The 21,818-nt window shown below is 55.0% G+C and overlaps 1 protein-coding gene across 1 annotated transcript in view; it reads left to right on the plus strand.

The window, feature by feature from the left end:
• LOC102445763 (G protein-activated inward rectifier potassium channel 4-like) overlaps positions 1-18,849 on the plus strand; it is a 32,204-nt gene extending 13,355 nt beyond the window's left edge. Inside the window, exons 2-4 of the mRNA XM_075909778.1 lie at positions 8,765-9,038; positions 12,786-14,040; positions 18,267-18,849. Of these exons, the coding sequence (XP_075765893.1) occupies positions 8,823-9,038; positions 12,786-14,040; positions 18,267-18,634 (1,839 nt within the window). The 5' untranslated portion in view covers positions 8,765-8,822 and the 3' untranslated portion in view covers positions 18,635-18,849. The remainder of the gene's footprint in view (positions 1-8,764; positions 9,039-12,785; positions 14,041-18,266) is intronic.
• The last annotated feature ends 2,969 nt before the right edge of the window (positions 18,850-21,818 follow it).

Here is a 21,818-nt window from a genome sequence, read left to right on the forward strand (position 1 = left end):
CATTGAGCCAGATTAGCGGGTGACCTTCTCCCAGGAGGGGATGGGGGCAGATGCCGAGCGCCCTTCGCCTGCTCGCTGCCAGAGGCTTTGCAGCCAGACCTGGGGGGAAGATGCATGCGGGCGGCTGGGACTCCAAACCCTAGACTGGCCCCGGCCCAGCGACCCGGCTCCGGGTTGTGCCGAGAAGCTCCGTGGGCAAGTTGGCCGGACAGAGGGGGGGGGGACATCTGCCCTGGCAGGGCCCTCGGCTGGAAAGATGAGGTAAGTGCCTTACTCCCCAAGACGTCTGCAGACGGTGGGCTCGGAGCTGGGCGGGGTCTCATGGCTAAACACGATCGGGCCCTAGGAGGAGGTCTGAGCCAGCCCCCGTTACAGAAACCCAAGCAGCTCTGCGGCGTGAGGCCGCTCGGTGGGCGTCGGGAGGGGGGGAAGCGCAGCACAGAGTGGTGGAGGGGCGCAGTGCGGCTCGGAGTGGGCTCCGGCAGGCGACGCGGGCTGGTTTGCGTGGCCTGCTGCAGCAGGGACGTTAAGCCAGCGGCTCCCCCTGAGAGACGCCTCCACAAAAGGCTGGTCGGACGCCTGGCTCCCCTGGGTCAGGTGGACAGTGTGCCGGACGGACGTGGATCGGTGGGCAAGGACACAAAACTGCAGCTTCCTGCTGCCGGGGGGGCAGGGGAAGGGCCTTTCATCTGAACCCCACGCTGGCCCTCTGAGGCCCAAAATTCCCCCGGTCAGCCATTTCTGCCGGCAGCACTGCTCCCCTTGACTTTGAGTGGCCAGAGAGTGCCTGGCTTCCAGGGGTGCAGGGTGGGCCACCTCCCCTGTCATCCCAGCTGCTGCCAGGCAGGGTCTATCGGACCCAGCTGATGGGAGCTCGGGGCTGGCCTGCTCCTCGGGCTGGTGAACTGGGCTTGGCCCCAAGGAACTTGTAGCAAGACCAAGGGCTGAACAGAACCAGGACAAATGGAGACGGGGCATTAGCCTGAGAGGCCGTCGTTAGAACCTGAGTGGCGCTCACGCTGCGGGCGGTTCCCACACACTTCTCTGAATAGCAGCATCAGCCGGCTGAGCTGGGGTGGCAACAGTTTCTCTCTTTCTTATAAAGCAGGGCTGGGGAGCCTGTTCCGGGTCAGGGGCCACTGACCCACAGAAAAATCAGCTGAGGGCCACACACAAGTGAGAAGAAAAAAACCTCCCCACCGCCGTCGCTGGCCCCTGACTCAGAAATAGAAGCGTCCCGCGAGGGGAGGCAGCTGGACTCAGCAAATTCCAGTTCAGTTGTCTGCCCTGCCACAGACTTCCTGTGACACCTTGGGAAAGACACTTAGCTGCTCTCTGCCTCACTTTTCCATCTGTAAAATGGGGATGACAGCACTTCCTTACTGCTTGGGGTATACTAATGCTTGTGATGGGTCCAGATCTTAATGGGGGCTAGATATGTAGCTTAGATAGGCAGCCCCTGGGGACAGGAAAGTAGCCAGGATACGCGTGTGGGGAGGAGACAGGCTGGAGCTACCCAGAGCTCATTCATCTCTTTCTCGGTGTGAAAGCTTGTCTCTCTCACTAGCAGAAGGGGAGTGGGCCAGCGGCAGGGAAATCACCGAATCCCTTTCTCCACAATGGGGGTGGCCCCATCCTGCCCGGGATAGAGACCCAGGACGCTGGGTGGGTCGAGATCGGGAGCTCGGTGAGATGAGTCCCCGCTGGGCAGGGCCGGTCCTAACCAATTGGCGGCCCCGGGCGACTGCCCGGCTCGCCCGTAGGGTTGCCAAAAGGTTTAAAAAAAAATACCGGAGAAAAATTTGTCAAGCCAAAAAAAAAGGGGGGGGGCGGGGAGTAACCAGGGAAACGGGGGAAGGATTTGGGAGGTCGGGCTGAAATGCGGTCGCGGCCTGCCCCCAACACCGGCTCAGTCGGCAGCACCTTGAAAATGGCGGCCCTGGGTGATGCCCGGCTCGCCTGCCCCTAACACCGGCTCTGCCACTGGGGTAGCACATCAGTGTGAATCGGGAGAGCCACCCCGGCCGGCGTGCCATGGTCTCGGCGATGGGGTGTTGAACTGAGCACAGCGTGCTCAGGGCTCTGTTGGGGGCGTGGGGGACTCCCCCAAAGGCGACACCATGGATCTGGCTAGTCCCGCGTGTCCACCGTGTTCGGCAGCTCATTGACCTAGTCGGGTGCACAAACTGGCAACCCCGCATTAGCCGTAATCCTCGTCGGGCCCGGCGTGGGGCTTGTCTGGATGAACCGGGAGCGCGGTGCCAGCCGGGTGCCAACGTGGGCGGCTCTTGAACCTGCCGCGCACGGCGTGGACCCTGCTGGGCATGCGCACAGCCCCCGAGCGCTTTGGGAAGGGGGTAGGTCAAAGCAGGAAGTGGTAGTGTGTGGTAACAGGGTCCCCATGGACCGCTAGCATGCAGCAGGCTAGTACGTGGTAGATTACACCCCAGCTTGCCGCACACTCACTGTTCATCCAGACAAGCCCTTGGATTATTGCAGCACCTCAAAGCGCTGACGAGCTAGGTGTTGTATAAAACAGATTGCCAGGGATAGCCCCTGGTCTAAAGAGCTTACAGTCTAAATAGACTAAAAGAGGCAGGAACAACAGAGGGGCGCAGGAATTGGTCCTAGAGCGATTAGAACTGAGGTCTCCTGACTCATAGTCCAGTGCGCCCTCCACTAGGTCACACTGCCTTCTCCAACAGCCCTTGCGGCTGAATTTTCTACAATAATTTTCCCTCCTCGGCAGTGCAGTCTGGCTCCCTCAGGCGTGGCCTCTCCACGTCTGTGAGCGGTGTGTGTGCACTACCCTCGCACAACGTCTGTTCTCAGCTGGCCGCTGCGGCCAGGAGAAAGGGAATCGTTAAGGCCCGTAATGGTTTCTGAGGTAAATTACCCATCGCAAAGCCTGAGACACAAACCTTCCCGTCCACGTCCTGAGAGTGAGAGAGAGGAGGGGTCGGTCACGTCTCCTCCTTTTCATTCACGTGCACAGATAGCTGCTCTTTTGGGCCGCTGGAGACAGGCGTGGACGTGTGTGAACGCTCGCGGGGACTGGCAGGAGGAGAGTCAGAACGTGGCATCTGTGAGTTCTGCGTTCAAATCCAGACTAGGTTGGTGGTGGCCAGAAACTGCTGCCGTGTGATGGCTGTTCCCTAGAACAGGGGCTGGAGCTCGTGGGTCAGCCAGAGAACAGCTTCTGGGACTGCAGTAGGGGGGTGACCCCTTGTGCTGCTCCAGCCAGAGTGGGTCGGCCCAGGAGTCCATCTAGCCCGGCGTCCTGGCTTCTGACGGTGCCAGGCGCGTCAGAGGAAGCGAACGGAACCGGGAAATTATCAAGTGATCCATCCCCTCTCGGCCAGTCCTGGCTTCTAAGGGTCGGACTGTAGGGTCGCTCAGACGGGGGTTGCATGCTGTGGATCTTGGCTCAGAGCCATTGATGGATCTGGCCTCCATACACTTACCTGGTTCTTGGAGCTAGTGTACAAGAGCCGCTAATGGGAGTTTTGCGAGGCGGTTCTCCAGGCGAAGGAGGGGCGATGATGGGAGCCTGGGGGTAAGCTGTTGTTTGGTGTGTGGGGTGGGGAGGGAGTAAGCAGTTGTTTGGGATTTTTGGTGTGTGGGGGGGGGGGGTGCAGGCGTGTGTGTGTGGAGGGGGGGGGGTGTGTGCACTCACTGCCTGCCTGAAAGATACCGTCTGCTGAGCTTGCTTGTCTGTTGGGAGGTCCATGTGCTGAGCTCGGCTCATGCAGTGCGGGGTGAGAAGCAAACCCACGCGATTCGGTGGACTAGCCACCCAGCTCGTACACAGGCTGCGGGGAGGCGAAGCCACGGAACGTGGGAGCAGCCCAGGGGCTGACATTTGGTCACACAAGTTCCCTGTCTTGGTTCTGAAGAGCGACCGAATCCAAGCACCTCACGTGTTCCCGGCCAGTTTGCAAACATGGGGATGGACTAAACTCCCCACAAAAATTGCTGGCTGCGAGTTATTCGCCCCGCTGTGGCGCAGGAGCACTCTGGGCCTGTGGACAGGACGGGTTTTTACTAGGGAGGGGAGCAACTTGTCGACTATCCCATAAGCTTATCGGCAGGGCTCACAAGCGGCAGCGAGCCCTGCTCGCCAGCCACGTGGTTCTGCACTGTGCGCATGCGCAGATCGCTCTGCGCCGGCTCCTCCGGGGTGTAATCTACTCGCCTCAGGCAAGTCGATTACATTATTTGTCGAGCCCTGCTTACCAGAGCATTGACTAGTGATGCAACTAGTCACTTCCCCTCCCCCACACTTGCTGCCCCTGTCAGAGAGAGGCAACAAGGCAGGGGAGCAGGAGCCAGTGCTGGGGGGCAGCTAAAAAGCCGGTTCCCCCCAGCACCATCTCCGCTGGGGGCAGGGGAGGTAGAGGCACAGCGGGGACTGAAGCCGCCTTTGCTTGTACCGCTTCTGCTGTGATTCTGCTTTTGAAATGTACAAAAGCCCCAGCGAGACTCTTGTACATTTCAAAAGCAGAAGCCCAGCAGGGAGCGCAGGGCGGGCAGGGAGCCCCCTACTGGTCCCACGCTCCCTGCCGGGCGTCCTTGTGAAATGCTACAGTTCAAAGGCCGACGCCCTTAATCGAATAGTCGATGGAAATTTCATCGACTATTCGATTAGTTAATTAATCTAAATTTAACATCCCTGGTTTTTACCCCAGTGCAAACCCCTGTGTGCAGATGCAGTTCCAAACTGGGCAGAGCTACAGGGGTGTGATATGGCTACGTGGGGAGTTCGCACTAGCAGGTCTCTACCAGAGATATGGCCTGTGGCCTGCCAGCGTGGGAAGACTGAGCAGGGGTGGTTGTAACAGCAGAGAATGGAAGGAAAGGGCCGTGGGCCTTTGCTTTTCCCTCTTTCTCACTCTTTCGGGAGGTGAAACATAGAATCACAGAACACGAGAACTGGAAGGGACCTTGAGAGGGGATCGAGTCCCGTCCCCTGCCCCCACGGGCTAAGAAATAGCTTCGATCCTGCCCAGAGCCATGTCCAGGGCTCTGTTCTTGACGCAGCATGTGGCAGGATATAAGCCTTGCTCCTCACTGTTGTAGCCATGCCCGGCCCTGTCTGGCTTGGCCCTTTGCTGCCGGGCGCCTCTCCCTTGGGGCCTGGGCTTAGGAACAAATTGGTTTACTGACTCGTCTCAAAGCAGGGCCCGCTCTGGGCCACATGACCCGTTCCCAGACTCTGCGCCCTAGTGGCCTCTGCCAGACCCAAGAGCAGCTCCTGGGGAAGGCCGGCTCGTCTTGGTGGGACGTGGTGACTTCGATCCTTGGGGCCGTGCTGTTCTGTCTCCTAATTGGCTTAGCCATCTGGTATTGCACTGAGACCCCCCGGCAGCTCCTCGCCCCACTTCTGCTTTCAATCCAGTATCTTAATGCACTTGGCTTGGGAGGGGAGAGCCCACACAAGGGCCGAAGCCAGAGCCACCTCAGGGCCTGGCTCCCGTGTCTGTTCTTCGCTGCCTTTGCAGAGGCCTTCCTGGCCACGATGCTGGTGGGATGGAGCCCTGAAGAGCTAACAGAGGGGGATTTGGGGCTCCTGGGGCGGTGCTTGGCCCGGGACCATCCATGCGCCGTGTGGGGGCATCCCTCAGACCTCTCTGCATAGCCCTGCCCCTCCCCCTGCAGATCTGGCAGAGACAAGGTGGGGCAGAAACGGGCGTGGGAGAGACATGAAACACCAACGAGCTTGACAACTGGCAAATGTTGCCAGTACCATTCGGAAACCTGAGAGCGCTCGGCCGTGTCTGGGCCTGGCAAGAGCCAAGTGTTTTTATTACTCATATCCATAATTATGATGAGGTTATGATTTGTGTGAAGGAAGCAAATACAGGCCCCACTTATGGACCCTGGCTAGGTTCCCCACGGTATAGGGCCAATCTCTTTCTGGGTCTCAGTTTCCCATTGTTAAAATGGGCACAATAGCATTTCTTACCTCGTCGGGGTGCGGTACCTCTTGGCCTCACACCACTGTGCGAACCACTGTGCTATGTTCCACGGTTGGTAGATCCGGGTTCAAAAGGGTCCTTCCCCCTGGTTCTAACAAAGGTGCTTCTGTACCTGGCAGGCTTCCCGGCGGGAGGAGATGTAAGCAGACCTGGCCGTTCTCACCCAGAATGAGGTGCCAAAGCCATTGTGACCTGCCGCGGTGACATTTTTCTTGCTGGCCTTGGGGCTGTTTGTGTTTCTAAGTAGCAGTTTGGGTTCCCTCCAGCTTCCCTTTCTATGAAAACCTCTATTAAAATAAACACGACTTTTTGGAGTGCGTGAAACGCGATCGCAAGACAAAGCGCTGCGGCTCTATTGACGTCACGCACGCTGGCAAAGGCTTCAGACGTCTGTTTTCTATCAATGAAACCCTTTTATTAACCTGTGGCTTTGGGCAAATAGTGGGGCTGTCATTAATGAATGGCTTGTCCCTCTCCCCTCCCTCCTCCCCCCCCCCCCAAGCAATCATGCAGAATGATAAGCTCAGGGAACTGATTTGCTGGGGATTTATGTTTCGCTTGGTTAATCCACTTCCGAGCCCCACGTCGTGTGTCCCCCTCCCCTTCCCATCCCCCCACCCAGATTGTGTCTGAATCTTACACAAGGTGCTGCGTCTGTGCTAATGCAAAGTCTGCCATTCATCTGGGACTCGGCTTAGTCCCTCGGCGCTCGGGACAGATGCTCTGGGTTGTTAATACTGCACAGCAACAGGTGGGGGGGATTTCAGCGAGGCCTTTCGGGGCGCTTTAGCTCTGCAGCCTTCGCACAGCTGCAGAGGAAGATGAGAGGAAAAGTCACAGCTCTCGAGTCAGAGACCGGATCCAAGTGTAGGCAGGAGAAGACCCGGGTAACACTTGCAAAAGGATCTAAGGGACCGAGTCACGTAAGTCCCATGCTCAAAAAGAGGGTTGGCAATGTTCCCTCTCATCTTTTCCATCCATGTGCGGTATAAATGTGGATATGCGCTGAGGCATGTAGGAATGTGCACCACCCGAAAAAAAAACCCTAGCGGCGGGCACGCTGCTAATTGGCTGGGCGGCTCTGGAATGTCTCCTGAGCGACCGCACAAGGCCACAGCTCACGGGAAACACTCAGGGTTGGGCACCTATGTCAACACTGCAACAAAAAGACCCACAGCAACAGAACTCCGAGTCCCGGTCAGCTGGCTCAGGCTTGCAGGGCAAAGCTGTGCAAGAGTTGCCTCTTCTTGGCTGCAATAACATGGGCTCTGATGCCTCCTGTCCTCGCCCGCCTCCCCTGGGGCCTCGGCTAGTGGGCAGAATTCTTCTGGCTGCTTCCTCTTGCCATCGCAATGCGAAACCCCCTTCCCTGTCTCGTTTGAAATGGGGCTGGGGCTCCATGCACATTGAGGAGCTGCTGAGTGGGCACCGCCCCGTGCCCGTCTTGGGAGGCGGTTGCCCTGCTGTGGCTAAGACAGGGCCCGCCTCCCGTGTGGACGTGCGGCGAGCCCCGGTGAAGTGTCTCCATTGGGTTTTGCGCTGGTCTAGCTATAGCAATATAGCTGCATTGGTGCAAATTTCCCTGGGCTGCCTAGAACGGTTTCCCTTAGGCGATGTCTACACTTGCAGCTTCTTGCGCGAGAAATATGCAAATGAGGCTAAGCGTGGAATATCACCGAGCCTCATTTACATGCCTAATGAGCCGCCATTTTGCAGAAGAGGCTCTTGCGCCAGAAGGAGCTGTCTACACTGTCTACACGGCCCCTTCTTGCGCAAGAAAAACCTTCTTGTGCAATGCCGCTACGCCGATTATTTTCAGGAATAACGGCATTGCGCAAGAGGGGTTTTCTTGCGCAACAAGGGGCAGCATAGACAGCTCCTTCTGGCGCAAGAGCCTCTGGCGGCTCATTAGGTATGCAAATGAGGCTCGGCGATATTCCACGCTTAGCCTCATTTGCATATTTCTTGCGCAAGAAGCCGCGAGTATAGACATCGCCTTAGAGAGGAAGGGGTAAGAGCATTCACCTGGAGACCTGGGTTCTGCCACCGCCTTCTCGTGTGACATTGGTCGAGTCACTTAGCCGCTCTAGCAGTGGTTATGGGGAGGTACTCAGCAATCTCCAACAAAGCACGTTGGAGGCTCAAGGGACTGTGGTCTTAGCAGTTAGAACAAGTGTCGGAGACTCAGAACACACAGATTCATGTCCCAGATCTTCCACACGCTCCCTGTGCGACCTTGGGCAGGTGGCTTATTCTCTCCGGGCCGCCGTCCCCAGTCTGCAAAATGGAGCTCCCACTTCTTCCTGCTCTCACAGGGGGATGCCAGGATAAAGCCGACGATGTCTGAGCGGCATGTAGATCCTGCTGTGAGCAGGGCGACAGAAGCAGCTAGCTTACAGACTGATCAGCGGAACTTCCCCCCGGCTCGGGAATACTGGGTTCAAACGCAATACACGTGCAGGGCTCTCCTGGAGCCTGTCAGACTGAGATCAGACTTTCTCACGGCACCAGGGTAGCCTGTTACAGCCCCTCGGTGCGCCACCCAGCCCTGGTCAGCTGGACGTGGGGTCTGCAACACGAAGCCACGCTCAGAGGTGAGGATCTGGATTCTGCCACGCCAGCCGGGCTGCCCTCTAGCCTGGGGGCAGGCAATGGAACCCGAATCCGGTCTGTGTTCTGGAGTAAGGCCCCCAGCCCCATCGATAGTGATCTGGCTTTTGGCATGGGACTCCCCCACGTGTGCTGGTTACCGTAACCCCCCCCCCCTTTGTTTTTTCCTGTGGCAGGATCCCCCATCGGAGAAGGTGCAAAGCCCTGGGGTAGCCCCGCCCGGCCGGCCCAGCCATGGTGCTGCCCGTGGCCAGCAGCAGCATGGAGCTGCAGCAGGACAACGGGCTGTGTGTCCGCAACCACGTCGGGAGCTGCTGGCTGAAGCGTGAGGAGCCTCGGAGCCGGAGGAACTCCATCCCCCCGGTGCAGACGCCCACCGCCAAGCACATGCTCGCCTACCTGCCCCGGCCCCCGACGGACACCAGCCGATACGGCACCTTCCCGCAGAAGGTAAGATTCCAGGGCGCCGTTGGACGTGCGGCTCCGCCTGGTGCAAGCAACAAGCCCCGCCCCTTTTCCTGCAACTCCCCTGATCACCCTTGGACCACGTAGCTGGGAAGCAGAACAATGGGACAGGCCTGGCCCCCGTCAGCGGGCAGGTCGTTCCATTCCGCCTCGCTCGCTTTGCCCCCGCCATCGCGGTGTCACCCGGATCAGGAGTCTTCTGAACGGCCTGTCTTGTGCTGCTGGGCAGTGGGAAACGGCCGCCGGGCTGCTCCCAAGTGGGGGCTGCGTCTTCGCACGGCTAGGTCGGACACACTGGCAGAGCCCTTTGGCTGAAGGGCGCTATTGGGGTTGCCAAGTATCCGGTTTTCACCCGGACAGTTCGGTATTCGGGTCCCCTGCCCAGTAAAAAAACAAACAGAAAATACCAGACATATGAAATGTCCGGCATTTCCTGTATCCCTCCGGCAGAAGCCTGACGGGACAGTTTTCCCATGCCACATCTGCTGGGGGCAGGGTAGTGAGGAGCACAGGGCCATTTAAAGGCACAGCGACCTTCCCCCCCCCCCCCCAACTTAGTTTGCCATGTTTGGGATTTTTGTTTAAAGCAGCTAGCAAGCCTAGGCCCTATGCAAATAATATTGGCTGCAGCCAAGCCTGGAGTATATTGTCTAATAGGGTAGCCAACTGTTGGACTCCACTCTGGGTTCATTCTTAAAGATGTTCAAGGGACTTCCTGACCAAGCTTAACCGAATTTCTTGGCTAGAGACAAAGCAGTCCAACGCAACAAGGGGACATCCCTATGCCCCTGCCTGTAAACAGTTCTTATCTCGCAAAAGATGTGCTTCAAAGACATGCATTTCAGTTACAGATTGTCCCTTGGTGATACCCATAGGGGGAACCGGCTCGGGCGCCCCCGGAGCAGTGTGCACGTGCCGTGCTATATAGGGCACCTCCGGTCCCCTCCCCCTCTGTTCCTTCCTGCTGTCAGTAACAGTGATTGAACTTGCCCACCTCAGTGTTTGCTGTCACTCCCTTTTCCAGTCCATTGCACTCTGTTTTCCCTGTAAATAGTTGCTACTGTTAGTTTACTGTTGTTCGTTAGTTAGCGTTCGGTACCATAGGGACAACGCCTCAGGCTGGGACATGCCCCGGTGGCTGGGCTTCAAGTCCTGTTGCAGTCGGCCCATGGCAGTGAGCGACCCCGACTGTGGCTGTTTGGGGTGCTGAGGAGAGAGGCACATTAGTGCTAAGAGCCACATTTGCAAATGGATTGTCTTGCACCAGAAAGGACAGGGGCATCGGTCTTGAGGCTCTCCCAGTGGAACCCGCCTTAGCTCTGGTGCATGACCCATCACACCGTGCACTGAGCACTAGCATGTCGGTGCACCGTGCCCCGCTAGTGCCGTTGGCCACCCCGCACGCGTTAGCCCAGGAAGGGTAGAGGCAGATCTCCGGGGCCTAAGAAGAATGAGCCCAAGATGCCGGCCGCTGCTGACCCTTCTACTGCAGCCCAGCCAACCTCCAAGGCCCCTTTGGAATGAGGCTCTCCGCCCCGCTCTCCGAGTAGCGTTGAACACCCCCGAGAGCCCTCGACGCCAGAGGCCTTGCAAGCGGCCCGGGACATCATGTCAATACAGGCGCTGCCCACACCTGTAATCGCAGGACCACGCCATAAAGGGAAGCCTCCCACAGCACTGCCCCGTTCTCTGGGGACGTGGCTCCCTTTCGAGAGGGACATCCAAGGTCTCCTCTGCAGGGGGAGGGAGGCGCAGAGCCTGATGCCGTCCCCTGAAGGATAAAGGTTCCACAAACGACTTGAGGGAAGACTCTCCGAGACGGAGGTGCAGCTGTCCAGTGGCATGTACCCTACTAGCATAGATGCTCTACCTGGGACTGATCCTCACCACAGTCGGAATCTCATTCGCCGGGCAGGTTGCTGGTACCACTCCATACAGGACCTCCCCTCTGATGGCATGGCCCTGTTCAGGCCCACACCACCCCCTGCACACTGGCATTATACCTCCCGGAACCTGCACAAAATTTAAGCCACAAGCTTCCCTTCCTCAGCCTTACCAATCCCGACAGGACGTGGGGCGGAGCAAATATAAGGGGTTCAGGAAAAGGCCTCAAGCGTCCTCCGAGTCAGGCTCTACCCATCCCCCATCCCTTTTCAGGGACCCTTCTGAGGACATGCAGGAAGTCGAAGGGTTGCTGTGAATCGGGGCAGTGGAGGAGGGTCCCTGCTCCAAGAACCAAGGGTTTTATTCCCTGATTTTTTGGATCCCCAAGGCCAAGGGCGGACTGAGCCTCATCCTGGACCTTCGCGACTTGAAGGTGAGGCTCAAATTCCGTATGGTCTCCCTGGCCTCCATCATCCCCTCCCTGGATCCAGGAGATTAGTGCGCTGCCCTCGAGCCAAAGGACGTGTATTTTCATATCGCCCTGTTCCAGGGGCGCCGTTCGTAGTAAGCGCCAGCCACTCCCAGTTCACTGTTCTCCCGTGTGACCCCACCACGGCCCCTCAGATGTTCACCAGATGCACGGCGGCAGTGGCGGCCTTTACTTTTTACATTGACAGAGCAAAGTCGTTCTGTAAGTCACCCAGCTCCTCGTCGAGAATGAAGCTCCCAGTACCCGCACAGAGGATCACGAATTGGCTAACTTCATGCATTCAGATGTGCTCCCAGTTGGCACGGGCCAGTCACCCCCACTGCTCAGGGCACATTCAACCAGAGCACAAGCCTCTTCCGCAGCCTTCCTCGCCGACGTACCAGTCTAGGAGCTCTGCAAAGCCGAGATGTGGTCCGCCGTGCACACTGTGCCATTACACAACAAGCGAGGGAAGAGGGGGCCCCGAGGTGCTCTATACAGCATGTCGTGTGTGTGCCACTCTAGGGGGCATGTGAACCAGCTCCCCTGTGGATACTGCTCAGGGACAATCTTCCGGCACCAGTGCATGTGGCGAGCACACACACCTACACTGAAGGGACGTGAGCGGCACATCTCAAAGAACAACAGGCTTTCTTTGTTCTGCACGTCTCTGATCTCTGCTTTGGAAATTACGTTCAAAGCCAGCTGGGTGCAGAGATGCATCCCAACCTGCGCCGAGACGCACCTTTCTCATGTCTTGGCCCCCACGGGCTTCCTGTTTTCTGATGCCAAGACGGACTTCAGCCTGGCAGACGGCTGCGGAATACCTGACGTCACGGACGAACAGAATTGTAGAGTGAGAATCATTGTCCGTTAATGTATCTTCCCAATTCTTAAATCTGCCTCATGCATCTCTCCAGTGTATATTGTATTAATACTGCATGCATAATGCCCATTCATGTATATTCATGTGGACTGGAACGTGCTCAGGCATGGGTGGGTGGCTGGCGAGGCTAAAGGGTATCGAAGTGCTGAACAAGCTGCAATGAGTTTGCCCTACATAACAAAATTCTTGCCATTTCCCCTCCATTCTTTACCTCTTGCTTCCTATTTCCCATCCCTCTGGTCTCTTTAGTCATCGGTTGTTCCTGCACAGAGATGAGGCTTTTACTTAACTTGGTTGTAGTGAGGACTGGGGACTCCGTCTGGTCTCAGTGTTAATAATTGTGTGGGGGGAAGACAGCAGCTAATGGCCCAGCTGGGACGGGGGCCCCGTTGTGCTGCACTGTACACCCAAAGAGTAAGGCTTAATTAGAGCAGACAAAGGATTGGCGGGAGAACAGGTACGTGTCTCTTGACTGGTTCTTTTCCCCTTGCAGCCTGAGATGATGGTCGTCCCCACGGCTCTCTTGGAAGAGCGCCAACAGCAAACAGACCCTGCGGCTGAAAAGAAAAATGCCCTGATGTCAAACTTCGTCCCCCGCTCCTATGGCTCAAACATCCCCAATGACAGATCAGCCCTGCCAAGGAGACTCAGTATGGTGGAGCAGACCAGTGCAGGGGCGGTGGTACCCATCAAGCACCGGCCCAGCGTCTCGATCAACACCGAAGATCTGCCCAGGTACCGCCGGGCGTCGCGCAATGATCCCCTGCCTCCTCTCCGGGACATCAACACCCGGTGGTATCCACGGCACGCGCTCAGCGTGCCCAACATCCCCACCTCAGCCCGAAAGAAAACGCCTACCCGGAGCTTCGTATCGGTGCCCCCCTCGGAGAAACCTCAGACCCGGCGTTGCAAGCTGATCCACGATGATCGGCTGTTCACCACCGCCAACAAGCAGCAGCGGCAGCGCTACGTGACCAAAATGGGCAAGTGCCAGGTCAATCTAGGCCGCATCCACGAAAAGAAGAGGTTCCTGTCTGACATTTTCACCACCATTGTGGACCTCAAGTACCGCTGGTTCCTCTTCGTCTTCATGATGTGCTACATCATCACGTGGGTGGTCTTCGGCATCATCTACTTCTTCGACGCCTGGGTCCGGGATGACGTCAACCACATAGGAGACCCGGAGTGGAAGCCTTGCATCGAGAATGTGGACAATTTCATATCTGCCTTACTCTTCTCCGTGGAAAGTCAACGGACCATTGGGTATGGTTCCCGGATTGTGACAGCCAATTGCACCGAGGGCGTCATTTTGCTGATGGCTCAGTCCATTGTCGGCTCTATGATAGATGCTCTCATGGTGGGGTGCATGTTCGTCAAGATCTCCAGGCCCAAGAAGCGTGCCCAGACCTTAATATTCAGCAAGAAGTGCGTCATCTCCCACCGGGATGAGAAACTCTGCCTGATGTTCCGCATCGGAGACCTCCGGGACAGCCACATGGTGGACGCGAAAATAAGGGCCAAACTCATCAAATCTCGGCAAACCAAGGAAGGGGAGTTCATCCCCTTGGAGCAGTCGGAGCTGAACCTGGGCTATGACACGGGGGAGGACAGGCTGTTCCTGGTGGAGCCGCAAATCATCTGCCATGTCATCAGCGAACACAGCCCCTTCTGGGAAATGACGGCGGAGTCGCTGAAGAGGGAGCAGTTTGAGATCATCGTGATCCTGGAGGGGATCGTGGAAGCCACAGGTGGGTGCTCCGAGGTGGGCGTGGGAAGGTGTTATCCTCCCCCAGCTCAGGGGCTGCTCCGTACTGCTAGGCCCAAGGGGCACTGTTATTGGTTTTCCTTCCTTTCCCCAACTACCGGGAAATGGCTGGCAAGGGGGTCAGGGGTCCGCATTGGTATGACATGCCCTCCTTCTGCATCCGCAGCCAGTCTCCTCAGGGCACCCATCAGGGCAAGGAGCCCTCCCTGCCTCCCAGGCTGGCTGTGGGGTCTGAAAAGTGCATTGAAGGTGGGACGCTGGGCGGTGATGAGTATTATTAACCCATTGCTCTGATCCAGGACAGATCCAGGGTGTCTCGCAAACAGGTGGGGGCGTGGGGTCGAGGGCCCGGCAGTGTGATTTGGTACAACGGGAAGTGCCATATCAGACTAAATGGCCCTGTCACCTGACCTAGATCCACCTCTCCCACTGGTTGGTCCCCTCATCTGTCACAGTGAGGCTGAGGGCGGAGACCCCCCTAGATAGTCTGTCCCCCTGCTCTAGTGAGGTGGGGCGGACGGGAACTAGGCGCTCTCAATCCCTGCATGCCCATCAACAGCTACTTAACACGCTTGAGCTGACTCATGGATTTGTTTGTTTGAAAAACATCCAAAACAAACTCTTCAGGCAGCCGTTGGCACCTGGGCAGCTGGGCAGACCTGGATCTCATGGTTACATTGAGCCTTGGCACCATTCCTGGGGACAAGGCAAAGAGTCGCTGGAGTACAGACTGTCCTTGAAGATGCAGCTCCAGATGCTATGGCGGGACATGTCCTTCACCTTCTAGGTGGAGCGGGGCAAAAAACAGATGTTTTGGTTCGCGGACCGTTTTTGAAAAGTTGAAACTAACCATTTTGGGTCATATTAAAAATGAACGTTGAAAACATTTCCGGTGATTCAAAAAGTGAAAGTTACGAAAAAAAATTCACTTGCCCCCAAACTAAATATTGGTTTGATTGTGAGCGTTTTTAAATGCTTGGAATGTGTTACACAAAAATAAATGTCAAGGAAATTTCAAAACGGAAAGTTGATTTGAGAGAACCTGAAGTGTCTCGTTTTGAAAATGTCAAAACCAAACGTTCTGATTTCTTGGGTTTATTTTCAGAACAATTTGGCAAAACAGAAACAAATCCACGAAATGATTGTGTCACCAAATGAAATTTTTTTCCCCCAGGGAAACATATATTTTGGTGTCACAATTTCACCCAGCCCTGCTTCCATGTTTTACAGGCCCTAGGAGTTTTAGCCAGTTCTCTCTGGTTTCACCACCCTTGTAGTGGCAGTGATTTTCAGCAGCCTGTCAGTTAACCCTTCTCTCTGAACGTCTCTTAGAGTGTGGGCTCCCCGTTGGCTGCTAGTGAGTCTCCCTCAGCCCTGCCTGGAAGAGAAGCACCATTAGGAGTGAGAAAGGAATCCACAATCCATGGCCCAGTCAACACCACGATGGCAGGCAAAAAATGAGCCAGGACAAGCTCATCAGTCGAGCGGGCTCTGGGGAACAGTATTGAACCCTTCCCCTTGAGGTCATGGGCGTGAATTGGGCAAAGGTGGGTAATGAGGAATGGCCAACAGTTAACGCCACCGGATGGTTGCTGGCAGCCAACGTGAGGCCTCTCCATTAATCAGTGGAAAAAGAGGGGCATTGTGGAAACCACCATCGCCTCTGGAACTGGTTGGCCTCCTTGCTGGCAGTCTCAGCAGAATTGCTGTGCACTGAACGGGCCATGGAGCCTTCTCTGCATGTCACAGCCGGTCCCTCCGGCTCGGGATTGTAGGTCATTGAGCTAACGTGGAGGAAGCCTGCTGTGGCTACCCACAGGGTCAGTCCGGCGCTTTTCACCAGCATGACATTGACTTAAAAACGGTAGGGAGCTAAGGAAGGGTGAAAGTAGGCCTCAAATACTTACCATGAACGCGTTAGAGAGTAATACGGTTCAAGACCACAAACTGCCAACTCCCATGATTGGGGAGAGGGGGCACAATCCTTAAAACCCCAGACTCTGGAGTCACGAGATGAATGAGGATCTCCACTTTTGCCTTCATAAACACTCGTTTTCTAGCCCTCACGGTTGCTGAGAAAAGTGTGAAAACAGGAATCGGAAAGACTCCAACCCGAAAGGCAACCAGGACAAACCAGAAAGGGGTTATTTTTAAAAATATCTGTATTTGGAAGCCCATCTCCTGGGGTTTTGTGGGAGGGGAGGAGTGTGGGGAGAAGGGGGGCTGCTTTGTGATTTTTAAATGCCTGGGGTTGGTGACATTGGAACTGTGTTCATTACAGGTGTGTGGATGGCTGATCTGATGCAACACTGCCCAGCTGCTGGATATGAAATTTTCATTTTGATATTTGAAGCTTCGTTTTCCTCCATCCCTTTCAAAACCCGAGATTTTTGTTGTTCACCAGTTCCCCACCCCTCCCCGCTGTCTCTCTTTCCCATACCTTCTCTTAGAGCACCCAGCATTTCTGACTCTTCTGCCCTGCTCCCTCCTTGTAGCATCCTTCAGTACAGACTTCCCAGCTCTGGAATAGGCTATCAGATGAGTTGAGCTCCCTCTGCTGGTCTTTAGCTCATGGGCTAAGTTTTCCATTTTCATGCGTGTCTCCCCAGTGTTTCAACCACATTCAACATGAAACTAGGCTAGAACGAATTCTTCCTGGAACAGTCTTGGGTGGGACTAGATGGATAACGCAGGAGCGTCAGAAAAATGGTGATTTAAAAGCACAAGTTGGAGGTTTCCATCTATAGTTAAAACTTGGGTGAGACTGTTTCCTCCCCAGCGGGGGAAAACCCTGCTGTCTTATAAAGCAGTCCAGCCCATTCTGAAGATAACAATAGTGGTTCTTCACACGTTATAAGGCTCAGGGATGAATCCTCTCTAGCAGGGGCAATAGGCCCATGTGCAGAACTATTTTCTTGCTCGCTGTCAGAGGGAGGCAAGAGCTCCTTACAATCTGGTGGCAAATATTGACCCACCATTTCCAAAGCCTCTCCCAGTGCCTTATGGATCCAGTTCCTCCCAGGGACCAATGCAGACTTGTTCTGCACAGAGCATCCTCCAGAAAAGAATTCTCTCTAGCCTCGTTTCATGGTGAAACATTGGGGAAACATGCATGTAAATGGAAAACTAAGTCGCTACTGTCAATCTACAAGAGTCTGACTGCAATCCTGGAAAAACTCCCGTCATCTGAAGAAGTGGGCTGTGCCCACGAAAGCTCGTGATCCCATCGACATGTTTTGTTAGTCTATAAAGTGCTACCAGACCATTTGTTGCTTTTTAAATTTAGCAATCCTAGGGCAAGTCAGAGTTTGAATAAAGGAGAAAGCCCCAATGGCCGAAAATCACAGACACAGTTGTTACACTAGCCCAGTGTTTCTTATACTGTGCTTCACGGCACACTGGTGTGCCACGGAGAACAGAATTCAAAATGGCCACCCTTAAAGGGGCAGGCAACCTTTTTTTTTTTTTTTTTTGGCTCAATAACTTCCCCCCTGATTTTTTTCCTCCCACCCCCGACCTCAACAAAAAATCCTTGGTATTCCTCAAAAAAAAAATTATTGTTTGGTCTTCCTCGGTCTAAAAAAGTTTAAGAAACGCTGCTCTAGCCTGTAGCTCGGAGCCAGAACAGAATTGGTGTCCTATTGTCTATTTATCAGTATTTTGCCCAGTCTAGTTTTTAATATCTTGATTTGAGTGCTAGTAACTGCTCAAATACCCATTTAGCCCAGGAAATTTACCATTGGGAGGAATTCCCAGGTGGTCTAGACTAGAGGGCTGTGTCTACATTGGCATCCCTTTCCGGAAAAGGGATGCTAATGAGACACTTCGGAATTGCAAATCCGCGGGGGATTTAAATATCCCCCACGGCATTTGCATTTACATAGCTGCCGCTTTTTTCCGGCTCGGGGTTTTTGCCGGAGAAAAGCGCCAGTGTAGACGCGATTCTCCGGAAAATAAGCCCTTTTCCGGAGGATCCCTTATTCCTACTTTCAAGTGCCAGCTGGTTCAGAGGAAGGTGCAAGAAACCCTGCAGCTATGGGATAACCTGTCCCCAAGCAAAGTTTCCTCCTGGCCCCATTAGTCAGCAGTTATCTTCTGCCCAGGAAACATGTGGGATCACATCAGTGCCATGTCCCTTGAACAGCGTGCAGTGCAACGCAACCTGCCCGGCTGATGGTCCTGACAGCACATGCTTCTTTCTCGCTGCAGGAATGACATGCCAAGCCCGCACATCGTACACGGAGGACGAGATCCTTTGGGGACACCGCTTCGAGCCCTGCATGACCCTGGAGAAAGGCGCCTTCCGGGTAGACTACAGCAGGTTCGAGAAGACGTTTGAGGTGCAGACCCCAGCAGCCAGCGCCAGGGAGATGCACGAACTGAAGGAGATGGCACATCAGGACCAGTCCACCCTGAGCTTATACTGGGACCACTTGGTGCATCCCTGCTTGTCCGCGGAGCTGAATGACGTCCTGCTGGACGAGTGCCCCGGGGAGGAAATCCTGGCTAGACTGGATGCCTCTAACATCCTAGAGGAGGAGAAGAGTGCTGAGTTCCAGACCCAGCTCAGTGTCTGAGCTCCCCCCAGAACAGAGGGACAGGAGGTGCCTCTGTGGGTATCTTGTTTGCCCCAAGGAACAGGGCTGCAACTTTGCATCCTGAAACATCCCCGGGGCAAGGTGCATGGCTGCTCTCCAGCCAACCTGAACGTGCATTGAAGTTTCCTCCAGTTAGCTCTGGGGTGGAGCCGTTCTTGTGCTGCATCTCTACAATATAGGCACTTAATGCTACCTTGGGGACGGGGGAGTAGCTGGGGCTGGGGCCATGTGGAACAAGGCCTTGGGCTACACAGCCCAGGGGCTCATCAGCCATTGATGGTGATGGTGGAGGACGTCACCTTCCCGGCCAGGGTAATGTGATGCCCCCGGCGAGGTCGTTAGCAAGAGGGGTCTCACTTGAGACCTCTAGATCCAAAAGCGTAAGCATCTACTGCCTGCACGACATGACCAGGTTTGCCTGCTCCAGGGCAGTGACGACTGCACGTGTCTAGCGGAGCGTGGCAGAGCACCCCTCTTGTGTCGGCAACAGGAGAGAAAACGATGCAAAACGGAGACAATCCTACTGATACGGCCCTCGGGCTGAGTGCATTCTCCTGCCGCCACGCCGTGTCCTTCACGTACTGTGGGGACTCAGAGCTGTTGCTTCCCCCCCAACGCAGCTCAGGCCTCACATGGAAAGTGTCTCACACTGACAGTGCCATATGGAACTCTCTCTGTCTCCTTCCTTCCTGTCCCCAGCCTCTCCACACATCCAGCATCTCCGGCTCGCGCTGCAGCTAAGTGGAATTATTTTTGCAAAGTGTCTTGTGATAAGGTCACAGAAAAAAAAAACAAAGTCAAGAGGTGATTAAAATCTCTCCAAAGCACAGAGCAGGGTTGTGTTGGTGTGTCTCCGGGTGTGTGCATTGGGAGGTAAGACCTTCAGTCTACAGCACCACGGGCTGGTGTGAGGGGCTGAGATTGGGAACCGGAGCCTTTTGCCACGCGGATATTGGTTCAGAACTGAGCCCCGCTCCTCACGAGTCTCAGGCACCTCACTCCCCCTGGAATGAACAGGAGTCGAGAGCATGAATGCCTTGGAGGAGCTGGGCTTCGGTCCCTCGCTCCCGCGCTTATAGCAGGAGCAGGCTGAGGCACGGCCAGCGACATGCCTGCAGGTCTTCACGGTGGGGGAGAGAAATGCTGCGGCAGCTGCTGGTGCGTGTGGTGCAGCATTCTAGGAACCGCCAGTTTTTGCGGCAGAAAATATGCTAATGAGGGACTCATTTGCATGAGCTGTGATCTCATTTGCATATTTTCTGCCGATCCAGTTTTGCGCTTGCTTGTTTTTGCGCACAAACAAGCCACAGGGCCATTTTCTTTGGGCGCAAAAACCCTTTTTTGCGCAAGATTCTTATGCTCAAAAAAGGAGGTTTCCCTCCCCTCCCCCGAACTGGTTAGGCTTCAGCTTTGCTTCTCGTCAACCCCACGTGCAGCTCCACTTCCATTGGAAACATCTTCTGTCGTTTCCATCCATCCAGGCACGCGGGTGGGGCTGGGCGGGGGAGAGAAGAGGACAACTGCCTTAGGACCTGGGGCTCCTAGCAACTGACACAATGGCCGTGGCCAGAGCCACAGGCTCTGTAACTCACCACTACAGCGCTGCAAGGAGCCCCCAGCCCTACCCCATCCAGGAGCTCAGAGCTACTGCCCCCTGCGCTGAGGGGCCGTGGCTGTCCTGCCTCCATCCATTAATCACTGGATTTGCCCCCTCCACAGAATAAAGGAGCAAATCCATCTGTACTGCTTCTGCCCCTAGCCTGTATCTAGTCTTATGTTAATAGAGGGAATGAAGTTATAGTTTTCATTTTTACTGACAATCTGGCTCTTCAGCTCACATGTATAAAGCCAACGCAGCGGGCCATGAGATGCCCAAGCTGCTGACTGCAAGAAACTCCGTATTTCTTTGCAACTGGAGCTGTAGGCCGTATCATTTGTCTGGGACTAGCATATAAACATGTTAGCTGCGAGCAGCAGCCTAGGATAGTTATTTAATGAAAGCGAAGGGGAGAGGGTGTAGATAGGTACTGTTAAAAAAATCTCACATGACCAAAGCAAGTGTGAAAGATGGCTGGCTGCAGCCTTAACACTGGTCCTTTCCCTCTCCTCGCTGTATCGGAAGGCAAAGCAGCAGGGCTTGCACTGTCTGAGATATTTGGCATCTCTGCATGCTTAGAGTCTGGTATATGCAGCAGGGTCACCATCAGATATACAGATTAACTCCATCCATCTCCTGCATCCCGTGCAACAGCTGAAATGGAGAGGGGAGCTAACAGCTGTTCTTATGAGTTCCCTGCAGTTGCGTAACAGAATGGAAAGTGGGTTAATCTGTTTCCTTTGCCTTTATTTCATAAAAAGGGGAGATTGCTAAGGGTATTATCTAAGTCATATGTTCCTTGCTGTGTTCGCCGGGTGGGATTATCTCCAATATTATGCAAGCAACCGAAAAGAACCCTATTTACCACTCGCTGATCCCAGGTTTACTTGGAGCTGTTTTTAGTTTTTAATTGTACTGAAGTCTGCAGGGAAAAAATTGCCAGTCTGATACAGCTACAATCTGTGCATGCTCTAGTCCCTGGGCAGCTGTATCTCTAGTTAATCCCCTGTCCTGTCCTGGCTAACCCCTCACTCCACATGGAAAATACACTCCCGCCTCTCCGTTCAGCAACAGCACACAGCTACACTGTGGAGGAGATGCTAACATGCAGCTTAAAGACCTGGGAGGTGTCACTACATTTGAAAGAAATATCATTTCTTGCATCCAGCTATAGAATCGCCCCTCCTTCTAACCCTAGAAGCAGCCACTCATTGGCTGTGTCTAGACTGGCCAGTTTTTCCACAAAATCAGCTGCTTTTGCGGAAAAGCTTGCCAGCTGTCTACACTGGCCGCTTGAATTTCCGCAAGAACACTGACGATCTCATGTAAGATTGTCAGTGTTCTTGCGGAAATACTGTGCTGCTCCCGTTCGGACAAAAGCCCTCTTGCGCAAATCATTAGTTCCCACCAGCTACACTGCTGGGGCAGGCCCTGCATACCCAGGGCTCAGGTCCAGCAAAGGCCAAATAGTATTTAAAGGTTACCTGCAGCATTCTGTATCTTTCACTGTGCAGGTATACAGCTAGCCTCGAAGGTTTGGCTCCAGAGCAGTGATACTCAGACCTC

Source organism: Pelodiscus sinensis, chromosome 26 (genome assembly GCF_049634645.1).
Source record: "Pelodiscus sinensis isolate JC-2024 chromosome 26, ASM4963464v1, whole genome shotgun sequence".
Lineage (NCBI taxonomy): Eukaryota > Metazoa > Chordata > Testudines > Trionychidae > Pelodiscus > Pelodiscus sinensis.